The 13505-nt window shown below is 48.8% G+C and overlaps 1 protein-coding gene and 1 long non-coding RNA gene across 2 annotated transcripts; one reads left to right on the top strand and one right to left on the bottom strand.

The window, feature by feature from the left end:
* Positions 1 to 8307: 8307 nt before the first annotated feature.
* On the bottom strand, positions 8308 to 11334 carry LOC122483679. The gene is made up of 2 exons (XR_006297437.1): positions 11177 to 11334; positions 8308 to 8593 (listed from the first exon to the last, which is right to left on the bottom strand). It is a non-coding gene; the product is annotated as an uncharacterized LOC122483679 (long non-coding RNA).
* Positions 10606 to 12704, top strand: CD1H11orf91 (chromosome D1 C11orf91 homolog). The gene is made up of 2 exons (XM_043580906.1): positions 10606 to 11208; positions 12448 to 12704. Exons 1-2 carry the CDS (start codon positions 10743 to 10745, stop codon positions 12531 to 12533), a joined length of 552 nt encoding a protein of 183 aa, XP_043436841.1. The 5' UTR covers positions 10606 to 10742; the 3' UTR covers positions 12534 to 12704.
* Positions 12705 to 13505: the final 801 nt, after the last annotated feature.

The following is a 13505-nucleotide window of genomic DNA, read 5'->3' as shown; positions in this document are numbered from 1 at the left end:
ATACACCCATTGCGTAGTGGAACTCCTAGTATATCCCAAAGGACACTAACCCATTGTCCAACTTCATCCTGAAAGGACTGAGCCTCAAGATATGAGTATATTCCCCTTGGGTCCTATGAGTATAGTCCCCTTGGGCCCCATGACTTAACATGTAGGGTGTGTCCTGATAAGATAAGAGCCTGCCTCACCCACATTTTTGGACTTGGAACTCCCTGAGCATGAACCATGCTTTATATGTTTGAGTCCTCTGGGGCCAGATGATTCATCTTGCACATTGTAAGTTCCTCATCAGTGTTCAACATCTGCTAGTTTACATTGGGTTTGTTTTTCTTGCAAACAGTCTGAACTAATGCTAACATTTCTAAGAGAGTCTTGTGCTGAGAAGGCACAGCACTGGCTGGAAGCAGTACTTACCTGATATCCTCTAATGAGGGGAACTTGGTGCGGGGTTCTGTGCTCTTACATGTATTTTTTTCTGTACTATCATCATCTCACTGATTAAGAAGAAAACTACGTTTGAAGAAATTTGAATTGCTGACTGTCACCAAGGTTAATATATCGTCAAGTCTAGGGTTCACACTCAGCTGCCCAGTCGGCCACTGTGCTGCCTTATGTCCTTTGCACCTGCCTTTAATGCATGCCAATTTGACTTTGGGACAAAACCTGGAGGAGATCTGGGTGCTTTTTTGCTTTGAAGAAATTGATTCCTGCCTCTTTTTAGAAATAAAAACATTAAGTACAGTTGTTTTTTCACTGAAAGTTTAGGTTATCCAACCGGGTGAGCTTTATAGAACCCACTTAGGACTTTTAGGAAACATGATATAATTTCAAAACACTGTGTTTGCCACAGTCTGTTTCCAAGACCCACTGCCTCTCATCATTATTTCATTTCAGGATAACAGCAGTTGAGTGCATGGATTTGGTAGTTGGGGGCCTGGGTTCAGATCCTGTCTCTTCCACGAATTGGCTATGTCTCTGGACAAGTTTTCTGGCCCCCTCTGAACTCCGGCTTCCTGCACCTATCTCAAAAAAAATTGTGTGAGGCTTGTGGTCTCATATTTGCAAAGTGTCTGGCAGATAGGAAGTGGGCTGTAATAAAGACACAGGTTACACGGAGTCCAGGGTTGTTAAAACTAAAGGGATCGGAGAATCGACAGTGAAACACATTGTATTCACTCCACTGGCTTTGTAGAAATTGACCAGAGATCTCCTATTCATATTGCCTATTATGGGATTGTTCACCACAAGATTTTTACTTGGGCTAAAACTTCCTGTTTATATATACATTATTTTGGAGTAGATGGGTGCCTGCAAGGCTCTGTCGTAAGTAAGGATGTCTGTCTGTCCTCCTTTTCCCCAGCAGTCATGTAGGGCCACAGCCTCTGGGAGGCAAAGTGGTGAGACACCACACACCCTGCAGGGGGCAAGGGCACTGAACTGGGAAACAAGTCCTACACTGTGGAGTGAGGACCTTCATTTCCGTGATGGGCTTCCCTAAGGGTGCTTCTCTCTCCAGCCTCACTATTGTTGGCTCCATGCAAACCAGCCGACCACACCGTGTCACTCCTATATACAATCCGTGCCCACGCTGGCTCAGTTAACACCACCCTGTCTGGCTGTCAGTTTTATAGAAATCAGGCAAAACGTTGATGCTGATAAGAAGGAGGCCTTACGGGAATGTAAACAGTGTTGTTTACCTTCTCATGTGTTTTTGTGACATGGTGTTATAGCCAGAACTGGAACTTAGTGTTTCAGTTCATAAACTCTCCTGATGTAGACAAAATGGGGCCTGACCCTGAATGTTAAACCCTGGAGTATACTGGTCCCAACTTGAGGGCTTACCGTGTGCCAGGCACATTTCCAAACACTATAAATGTAGGGCTCCACTTAATTTTTCTCAGTAATCATGAATAGTATTTATCATCTATACCCAAATCCATCAGAGTGCTTTACAAATTACAGTTTCCTGTCCATTTCTGCCCTTGGATTCAGTCAGGTCTAATCATACTGTAACTCCTCCTGCCCTTTCCTGGTGCTTGAATGAGTGAAAAAGGTTGTGTTCTTTGCAACCAAATATCTCTAACCAAGACATCTAGTGAAAAGGGTTAACTGACAGTTGCTAACTAAACCACCCTCCTTCCCGAGCTATGGGAAGCAGTTAAAAGAACACTCAAGATTGGGATGGAAATAACGTGTATATGATATGAATAATGTAGCTTTGAGAATATTTTAAGATTTGGGTTTACAATGAAATCCCACGCCAGTAATCCTTTACTTAAATGCAATACACTTGCAGCAAGGTAAAGTGCCAGGCCCCGTGTGTGCCCATGCCTCAGAGGCTTTGGGCATACTATGTCACCACCCTGAGACTCTGCGTCAGCCTCATGGCTATAACCGTGACACCCATCTTAACGGAGATTTGACTTTCAGCCTCTTGGCCTCTGTTCCCCCCACCTCTGGCAACGAGAGCATACTCACCTTTTGAGGAATTCCCCCCACCCTTTAAGTGCGGTATCGGCCGAACCGTTAACGAAGGTGGCCTACCCTCCTCCAGCCGAGAAAGTTGGGCATGTTCTTCCCCAGAATTTAAGTCTTCGGTGGAGTTCTGCACGGACTGGGGGAAAAAATGGTTTTGGTTGAAGGTGTGAGCCTCTCAGGAAGCCTGCAAGTAACAGACAACCCCACTCAGAGTAGCTTATCAGACAAAGTCTGATTTTCTCCCATAAACACTCTGCAGGTAAGCAGCCTCTGGCATTGGTTCAACTGCTCCACAATGTCTGGGCTGGTGTGTCTGTTGGTGATAGTCTTGGTCTTTCCCTCCTGATCACAAAGGGACTGCAGAAGTTCCAGCATTGCAAGTTTTAAGGCAGAAAGTGATGAAGGGAAAGCTTCAGTTTTCATCACTCTTATCAGGAAAGTACAATCTTTCCCAGAAATTCCCAGCTATCCTCTGGTCATATCTTCTGACCGCAACTGTGTCCCATGGCCACCCCTACCTTAAAGGGGGACTGGCAAAGCTAGTATTTAATTTTTCCAACCTCTGTAAGGGGAAGGTGGCAAGGGTAAAAGGATAAGGGAATAGTCATTAAGAATAGCCAGCCAATGAGGCGCCCGGGTGGCTCAGTCGGTTGAGCGGCCGGCTTCGGCTCAGGTCATGATCTCACAGTTCGTGGGTTCCAGCCCCACGTCGGGCTCTGTGCTGACAGCTTGGAGCCTGGAGCCTGTTTCAGATTCTGTGTCTCCCTCTCTCTCTGCCCCTCCCCTGTTCATGCTCTGTCTCTGTCTCAAGAATAAATAAACATTAAAAGAAAGAAAGAAAGAATAGCCAGCCAACCAACAGCTGGCTACCACCCCCGGGATGGAACTGAACAGGTTATTGACTCCTTCCTGCTACCTGGATCCTGAAGCTACTCCGGTTTTTGTACCTCCTCCACCTAACTCTTAAGCTTTCACACCCATGAGCTGTCTCCTAGCCCTCTGTGTAAATTCTCAGTATCAATTTCTGTTGCTTGTGCCCAGAAAATTCTGACAGATGTATACACTGTGAGTGTTGCTGTCCAGGTAACAGGAGAACGCACAATCATAAGCCGTCAGGAGGTGTTCGCTGCAATTATTTTTACCCAAAGGCCGTACAGCTGGCTGATGCCGGTGGATCTTCCAAGGCCTGTTCGCTCCATTGCGCTCAACTGCCTCTCAGCCTTCCATTTATTAAAGGATTTGCTGACCCTGCCAGTACAGAGGAACACCCACTGAGGGAAATGAGAATAAGGACTGAACTGTACTTCTCAGAAACTTTTATAAATGGAGGGTGTTGTGAAGTGTGAACGTCCCCTGGATCTGCTCCCCTAGATCCAGACCAACACAATGGTTAATTCAGATGAGTGATCAAGAAAAAGGCTGTTCCCAGAATAGCTGGGCACAAACAACTTCCAAGTAGAGCCAGCCCCCTGCCGGGAAGAGGACAGGAGGCCAAGTGCCCAGCTGTGGGCCTGCCCTGAGGGCTGGGGGGCCTGTGGGGGGGCCGTGGAGCTCATCCACCTGTTAGGAATGCCAGCTCTGACGCTAACCAGTCACAGGACCTCGGGCAAGTTGCTTCACTTCACGTGCCTCAGTTTTCTCATCTGGAAAATTCGGATAATAACACCCCAGACCAGGGTTGTTAGGAAGATTAGTGGAGTTAAGACAAGTGCGTGGCACAGGTAGGTAGCCTCTCTTCACGTGTTTACTATCACTGTCCTCAGCACTACAGCAAGGAAGCAGTTTCCAGGGTATAGGGCTTGCTAAATTATCTGGAGTGGGTTTGGTCTTCCAGAAGTGACACCCCCCCTTCCCCACTCCATTTTCCTAGTCAACTCAATAGGGCTTCATGGTGGACTAAGGAATCCACCTAAGACTGTATAATCATCACAGTCACACTTTATTGAGCACCCACTGTGTGTCCCAGGTGCTGCTTGTACATATTTTCATCAACTACATCAACCCTGTGAAGTAGATATTGTCTTCATTTTATAGAAGATTGAAGTTCAGAGAGGTGATGTGATTTTCCCCCAGTCGCAGACTCCTGGGTTCAAACGTGCATTCAGGCTACTATAACAAAATGCCACAGACTTGGTGGCTTAAGCAACAAACATTTATTTCTCACAGACCTGGAGGCTGGGAAGTACAAGAGCAAGACTCTGGCATATCTTGTGTCTGGTGAAAACCCCTTCCTGGCTCACAGGCATCCATCATCTGGCTGTTTCCTCACATGGTGGAAAGGGCAAAGGAGCTCTCTGACCTCTCTTTTCTTCTTCTTCTTCTATTAATGTTTATTTATGAGAGGGAGAGACAGAGCGTGAGTGGGGGAGGGGCAGAGAGAGAGGGAGAGGTAGAATCCGAAGCAGACTCCAGGCTCTGAGTTGTCAGCACAGAGTCCAATGCGGGGCTGGAACTCAGGAACCCTGAGATCATGACTGTTAGGATGTCCTTGGAACCACAGTAGAGGGGACAGCCATCTTGCCAGTGCAACCCAAGGAAAAGCCCCTAGTAGCTGCCAGAACGAATTGGAGGTCAACCAATCACCGAGCCACAGCACGACCTGATGCGAAAAAGGCCCACCCGGACCTAAACCTGGAACCGCTGCTGCTTAAAAACCCCACCCACCACACCTGGGTGCGATGCCCTGACTCCTCTCTCTCCCTGAGTCACGGAACCTCACCCGAGACCTTAGTTCCCAAATAAAGCCTTTGACTGCTAAAATTTTTTAGCCTCTGACTCCTATCTTTACCCTGCCTTACGCCTGACCCTAACAATGACCTGAGCGGAAGTCGGATGCTTAACTGAGCCACCCAGGCCCCCTGAGCTCTCTTTTCTAAGGGTACTAATCCCATTCACGAGGGTTCCACCTCCTGACCTAATCACCTCCCAAAGGCCCCGCCTCCTAATGGCCTCATATTGGGGGTTAGGATTTTAACATATAAATTTGGTGGTGGGGGGGGGGGGACCACAAACATTCACTCCACAACAACTCTGTTGTATTCCAAACCACAAGCACTACATGGCCCTAAAAGCCATCTGGAGCCAAGGCAGACATGGCAAATCACGATGTGCCCTTCACGAGCCTGGGAACCTGGGGAGGCTGTGATCACCAGCAGCGTGTCTAGATGCAGAGCTGCAGTGCTGAGCTGTCTTACTCCTCCGGCAGGCCATGGCTGAGGAAATGAGGCAAACAGTAACCCGCGTAGTCTCGGCAGCTCCTGGCTGAAGAGGGCTTTGGCGATGGGAAACCATAACCCCCGACTAAGGGGCGGCAGCCTGGGTTAGAGAGTTTAAATCAGAGTGTTGGGAGGAACCCTCACCCCACTGTGCCATGTATGTGTTGTTTTTTTTTTTTAAGTTTAAGAGAGAGAGAGAGAGATGGAGGGAGCAGGGGAGGGACAGAGAGAGAGGGAGACACAGAATCCAAAGCAGGCTCCAGGTTCTGAGCGGTCAGCACAGAGCCCGATGTGGGGCTCGAACTCACGAACCATGAGGTCATGACCTGAGCCGAAACCAAGAGCCTTAACGGACTGAGCCACCCAGGCGTCCTGTGTCATGTGTCTTAAGGGTGACACTCGTGTGCCTCCTTCTCCTGAGAGTGGAAGAAGAACTGCCCTCTTGGGTGAGTTTGGAGAACGGACCAGGTCTGTCTTTGGCCTGCTCTTCGCTGTGCCAGTAAAGGCTCTTTCTCTGCGGACAAGGCCCTTTCCCACAGGGCCTTGCACCGGGTAGGTGAGCTCAGCTGAGGGATGTAGTTCTAGTAATCCCACCTGGCTTCCAGACCTCAAGCCGTGTCCTCCAACAGACCTTTAGCAGCAAAGAGGAACCCGTGTGAGCATCTCTCTCACTGTTTCCAAGTGCAGGCAGGGAGCTTGGGTCTTAGCAATTGAATCCCTCAGGGGTACCTGGGCTGCTCAGTCAGTTAAGCATCTGATTCTTGATTTCGGCTCAGGTCATGATCTTACGTTTCATGAATTCGAGCCCCACATCAGGGTCCACACTGCCAGCACAGAGCCTCCTTAGGACTCTTTCTCCCTCTTTCTATGCCCCTTCCCCTCTCACTCTCTCAATCTCTCTCTCTCTCTCTCTCTCTCTCTCAAAAAATAAACAAGTCCAAAAAAAAAAAAAAAAAAGAGTTGGAATCCCTCAAGCCCCAACAGGATGGCACTTAATGGGGAATTTGAAAGGCAAGACAGGTGACACTAGAGCTTTAGAGCCCCAGGAGGGGAATGTTCTGTTTAAAATAGATGAGGTAACTAGGGGGTACCTAGGGGCACCTGGGTGACTCAGTCAGTTAAGCATCTGACTTCAGCTCGGGTCAGGATCTCACAGTTCCTGGGTTTGAGCCCCATGCCGGGTTCTGTGCTGACAGCTCAAAGCCTGGAGCCTGCTTCAGATTGTGTCTCCCTCTCTCTCTCTGCCTCTCCCCCGCTTGCTCTCTCTCAAAAATAAACATAAAAAAAATTTTTTTTAAATAAACGTAAACCTGTTCTGTCTTTTCATCACCAACTTGACTTTCCCAGATGTTTGCAGGAATAATTTGTGGGGTTTTGCCGTAACTACTGAGGTTTGTTATTACCCCATATAGACTTCGCAGGGATTTATCTCAGTGTTTGTTCACTGTGGCACCTGAGTTTTCTTGTTGTGTGGTTGTTAGAGGAAACCACCTTTCTTTTAACCTACCATTTGTAATGTTATGATTGTCTTATAATTAAGCCACCCAGTATAAAATCTGTTTAGATTACCGTGGAGTTAAAATTTGTAAGCTTTTTCTCTTTGAATGGATACATAGGAGTAAAAATGTGATTGCATTGCATCATTTAAAGAACATAATGCAAAATCTAAGGATCTTCAACATAGAATAAAAGAGTTAACATTACTGAACACGTTCTATGGCAGAGTACTTAGATTGTCTCATTTAATCTTACCAATTCAAGGAGTAGGTATTGATGAGGTTTTAGGGGTGATAGCGGGGCTCATGGGGTCCAGAGCCAAGGACATCTTTGGTGCAAAAAACATGATTTTATTAAACCACAAGGACAGGAACCATGGGCAGAAAGAGTTGCCCAGGGACATGAGGAGAGACTGGTTATATACTATGGGGCTGAGGGAGGTAAAATCCAGGGGAAGTTTCCAGTGAGATTTTCATAGGTTAAAGAAGACTCCCAAGATAGTGGAGGCCTAGCTATTATCAAACTAAGGTGGTTTTCCCTCTAGCAAAGCATTAGCATTAAGACCATAGGGAGTTCCTGGAGAAACATTTTACTCAGCCAGCCTCAAGTATTTGTCAATGGGCTGCAGGTTATAAGGTAATTTAGTTCTATCTGCCATTTCCTTCTGCCTTTGTCCCCCACATCAATAGGAGGGGTGATGGAGATTTAGGTCCTGCAGGATTATGATCTCTATCAGTTAACAATTTGTTTTCCCCCTTTCCTTTGTTTTTGGGCAGCCAGGAGTGCCCGAGAAATATCACACCTATTCCACCTGGGGGTGGGGGTCAGGGGAGGGGGTGTGGCGGTGTTTGTGGCCGTCAGCTTGTCTTAATGCTCCTTCGTCTGGTACCATTATTATTCCCATTACATAGATAAAAAACTGAGGTTCAGAAAAGTTCATCCACACAGCTGAGTACACAGTAGGTCCAGGGCTTGGTCCCAGGTCTGAGTCCAAAACTCTGGTTCTCACCACTACTATGGTTCTGTAGAGGTGGGGGTGGGGGGGCGGGGAGGAAGTTTCCTCTATTCTCTTAGGTTCAGTAGTTGGATCGTGTGAATTAAACTGGGAAGAAACAGATTAACAGAAAAGATTTATTATGCATGCACATGGGGCCTCACAGAAAAGATGTGAAAACCCAAAGAAACATTTAGGCTTGAGAGCTTATAAGCCATTTTAACAAAGGGTGACAAATTGTGGACAAGAGACAAGACAAAGGAAAAGGGGACTGGGCTTCTAGAAGTCATAAATTGTAGGAAGGTAGATATATGGGGGAAGTTTATCAAAGATAAGGGTTGTGTAGTAAGATTTGTTTATGCAGGCTCTTGTCCGTGCCATCTCCAGTAATAAGAATCATCTCTTCTTCCTAATATGGGAAAGGGGAGGAGGATACCTTCACAAAGGGAAATTTACATTACCTTCACAAAGGGAAATTTATACCCTGCTTTTAGGCGGAAAGGGAGAGTACAGAGCTTCCCCTGTGTCTGCTGTTCCTCAATTGCCTTCAGTTCACAGTAATCCTTATGCCAAAGTGGCATGTTTTAGGGTGCTATATTCTGGTCCTCTTCAGTTCCCCAGACACATAACACTGTTTCAAAAGTTCTCAAGTATTTATTAAGTCTATTATACGTTCAATATTATAAGGCTGGATTCTTGCCCTCAAGGAGTTTACACTAAGTATAGGAAGGCAAAACTTCTCAGCTTCAGATATGTCCCTCAGTGGGGACAGCTGCACTTTACACTTGGACAATTTCTAAGCTTACAAGTGCTTCACACACACCATTCTGTCTTCTGTTGGATTGCCACAAGCAAGTGAGGCAGCCTGGTTCTCTTATTTCTGTTTTACAGAAAACTGTCTTAGAAGTCAAGCAACTTACCCAAAGATCTCCAGCCTGGACATCTGTCTCCACTGTTGTGCTACACACACACACCACACACACACACACACACACACACCTATATACAGCATCTGTATATAGCCATTTTTGCTAATGGAGCTGGTACTGACTAGCCAATCTAAACTGGCCCCTACATACCAATAATCATTAGGTACCAATAATCATTAGGTGGAGGCTTTGAAAGAAATTTATCCCCCCCCCCCGCCCCCAGTCTGTGGCTAATACAAGTTACTCATATATGTAAATGAGCTGGACAAGTCCCTTGGACAGTACAGGTCACTTTTTTTTTTAATTATTATCTTAAAAAAATTTTTTTTCAACGTTTATTTATTTTTGGGACAGAGAGAGACAGAGCATGAACGGGGGAGGGGCAGAGAGAGAGGGAGACACAGAATCGGAAACAGGCTCCAGGCTCTGAGCCATCAGTCCAGAGCCCGACGCGGGGCTCGAACTCACGGACCGGGAGATGGTGACCTGGCTGAAGTCGGACGCTTAACCGACTGCGCTATCCAGGCGCCCCTTAATTATTATCTTTTTAAAATGTTTATTTATTTTTGAGAGAGGGAGACAGAGGGTGAATGGGGGAGGGGCAGAGAAAGAGGGAGACACAGAATCCGAAGCAGGTTCCAGGCTCTGAACTGTCAGCACAGAGCCTGACACGGGACTGGAACTCAAGAACCGTGAGATAATGACCTGAGCTGAAGTCAGGCACTTAACCCACTCAGCCACTCAGGCACCCCTACAGGTCACTCTTAAAGAGAGTGAGCTATTTGAGGTGGGATTTCCTATGGGCAGTTTGCTTCCTGTTAGCGCCTGGTAATGTGTCTGGAAAAGAAGTAAATTAAACTGCATTTCATTGAAGACCTTCTACTGCCGCTCTATTACAAGTCCATACCAGAGTCCCCTTTTCCAGAATCTTCCACAACCCTGGGAAGTTTGGCAGAAACATCGGTTGGTTTTAACAGCCACTCCCAGTCAACCATCTTCTTTGCCTCCCGTAGGATAGATGTCAACTCATTTCCCCAGATACTTTGCAGAGAGGGTGGTAAGGGAAGTCTGCTGTCGCAGCGGGCAGGTTTCTAGGAAATATTATTTTTCTCCCTATGAAAGGAGAAGACTGAAAAATGTATTCTCTTGCAGTTCTGGCCAGCTCCCTGCTTCCTGTTTTTGTCTGAGTTTCTGATGACATGTGAGATGAGAGCTGGAGCCAGGGCCGCAATAGCGGCAAAGCCAGGTTTGCGGAACGTAGGGGCAGTGGGAAGAATCGAGGGGCGGGACCGGAGGGGGCGAAAAAATTGGCTGGCGTCTGATGGCCGCGGGGCGCAGCGGAAACCCGGGGGCGGTAGGGCGGCGGATTAAGGCGCGCCTGCCGGTCACCGCTGCTAGTCAACGCACTCCTGCTCCAGGGGAGAGGCCAGTCCTCAGTGGGCGGGGCACGTTCTGGGGCGTGGCCAGCCGGTCCGCAAAACCCCGCCTGTTCGGGGGCGGGGCTGGCCGAAGGGGTGGGGCCGCGCTCCGCCGGGGCGTGGCCTGTGGAATCTCAGAACCTGACGACTCGGGGTTGGGGCGCGCGTCTCCAGGCGCGGGGTTCCTCCCACGCAGCCTCCCATTCAAAAGATGCCCAAGGGGCGGCGAGGCGGCCAGAGCCCCACCATGAGCCAGCGGCCTGCTCCGCCCCTCTACTTCCCGTCCCTCTACGATCGCGGCGTCTCCTCGTCTCCGCTCAGCGACTTCAACATCTGGAAGAAGCTTTTCGTGCCGCTGAAGTCTGGCGGGGCGGCGCCGGGGGGACGGTCCCTCCCTCAGGCGCCCCTGCCGCCGCCACCCGGCCTGGGGCCCCCCGGAGAGCGCCCCTGGCCCCCGCCCTGGCCTTCCGGCCTGGCCTCCATACCCTACGAGCCTCTGCGCTTCTTCTACTCGCCACCTCCAGGGCCCGAGGTGGCTGCCTCGCCCCTTGCTCCCCGCCCCACGACTCCCCGGCTCGCCTCCGCCTCCCACCCCGAGGAGTTATGCGAGCTGGAGATCCGGATTAAGGAGCTGGAGCTACTCACCATCACTGGGGACGGCTTCGACTCCCAGCGCTGTGCGTGACCTCCTTGGCCGGCCTTGACTCGCTCCCCCCCCCTTGGCTCCATGCCCCGCAAATCCCCTCCCCGGCAATGTGGCCACCGGCTAAGACTTCAGTCCAGATCCCAGATCGGCAATCCCCGCCCCCAGCACCCAGATTCACTCCTCCTGGATTTCAACCGACGCCCACCCTCATCACTGTCAGGATTTCGTGAACACTCTTGTCCCAAACTTCACCCTCCCTCCATCCTGAGCCCTTTTGGTAATCTGGACTCTCAGCCTGCAAACCTCCATCCACCACCACCCCATCCTGCACTTGATACCTCCTGCACCATAATTGTCCCGTCCCCTGTGGTAGTAATACTACCATCACCCGCCACACACAAACCCCTTCCTTTAGAGACCTGAGCTTTAGTGTTTACCTCCAACTGCGGTCCTCCATGTGAGGAGGGGGAAGCGAATAGCAGTTGGAGTGTCTGTAAGTAGAGGTGGGAATTGTGCAAGACCCAGAAAGCCCAAGGACAGTTCACTGAGGGCCTCTGGGGCCCTCCACTTCTTAATGCTGGAAGGTAACCTCCCTGTGAACCCTAGCCCTGGCTCTGGTAGCCCTCTCACCGGGGTTTTGGACTCTAGATGTTAGATCTAAAGTCTTAGGGCTCTAGACGAGGGCAGACCAGGTGTGCTCTGATGTGAGCAGGATTCCTCTAGCATGCAAACTGACTGGTTCTCCTTGAAGGGTAAAGTTAAACTTGATTCTACTTGACATGAGACATCTCACACTGTAGAATATTCACTAGCCATAGGCTGTTCTGCAGACTTTCTATCACCTGTTCCGGCTAAGGCTTGCAGTTCAACACTGGAGGAGGGAAGATTGTTCTAGAAGGACTATCCCCGCTATTATAAACAACCACACAGGTTAAGTTGGCTCCCCTGCCACACACGGAAGGGGAGTATGAAATAACCTAAATGTTTAGGTTAATGTGGCCATGAGAATGGTCCCCAACTCATCAGGCACCCTGTAAGGTCCTCTTCCCCAAAGGCACGGAAAAAATCCCTAGAAAACAGGCTGAGTCTTGGACCTCTTTACTACATTTTCTCCACTTAAACATGTTTTGGCTGTTAGGGGTTTTTTCCTACCCATGTTGGGTTCTGGGCTCATGCAGGGAGCACACAATTGCGTCCCAGAAGCTTACTTTGGAAGTGTTAGAAGAGCCCTTATCTTTACTACAGCCATGTTTGTTTTGCTCTCCTGCAGATAAATTCTTGAAGGCACTGAAAGATGAAAAGTTACAAGGACTGAAGACAAGGCAGCCTGGAAAGAAGTCAGCCTCTCTCTCCTGAGGATCTTCCCCCCAGAGCTAGGGCAGCTGCCTCCTTAGGTGTTAGTGCTTAGATAATGTGTCCCATTTGTTGTCGTGTCAAAGATCATTATTTTCTGTTCTGTATTTACTGCTGTTCTCATTGCTCCCAGCATGTACTCCATATACAGTGCCCACTTGTGTGGTAAATCTCTTGGTTTGTCTGCTCTCTGTGCTGCTGCTGGGGGAGCTCTCTCACAGGGTCTGGAAGCTGCTGCCCAGCTGGCATTCAGGGGATGCCCCCCAACACCTCCAAGGGAATTGGGAAAAGCCAAGGGCAATATATATTTGGTTGTGGTGCCCCTACTTAGAAAGGCTCTTTGAGGACTGGAACAGATAGTTGGCTTTCAAACAGCTTTAGTCCTGGGAAGAGTTTTGTTGGATAGCTTTTGGACCACAAAACTCTTTGATGATCTGATCAAAGCCATGGTCCTTCCTAGAAATTCACGTGCTTATTATGTACCAGGTACCCTCCTAGACTCTTGGGATTGGGAGTTGGGGAGACACAGACAATATCATAATATGGTATCACAGATAACCTGTTAAGGGGGAAACAAAAATAGTAGGGCAAGGTTGGTCAGGAGGGTCAGAAGAAAACAGGGTGGCATTTCAAATAAGGTTTCTAGAAGAGGTAACATTTAAATAAGGTGTGAAGGAAGTTGAGGGTGATAGCCATGTGTCACGTGGGGGAATGTTCCAGGCACAAGGGCTAGTGCAAAGGCTGAGGCTGGGGGCATACTGGGATATTTTAGGGTCAGCAAAGAGCCCAGATGGCTGGAGCGGGAGGACTGAAGGGAGCATGGTAGGGTTGAGTGCAGAGGGTCCTTCCACATGGGACTTTGCAGCCATGGCAATGACTCTGGGTTTTACTCCCAGTGGAGGATGTAGTAGTTAGAGGTTTTTCAGTGTCTGACTTGTGCTTGTAAGAGTACACTAAGAAGCAGGGAAAGCAGGA

This window comes from Prionailurus bengalensis, chromosome D1 (assembly GCF_016509475.1).
Source record: "Prionailurus bengalensis isolate Pbe53 chromosome D1, Fcat_Pben_1.1_paternal_pri, whole genome shotgun sequence".
NCBI classification, from domain to species: domain Eukaryota; kingdom Metazoa; phylum Chordata; class Mammalia; order Carnivora; family Felidae; genus Prionailurus; species Prionailurus bengalensis.
Note: the sequence above shows the minus strand (reverse complement) of the source record. Positions and strands in the feature narration are given on the sequence as shown.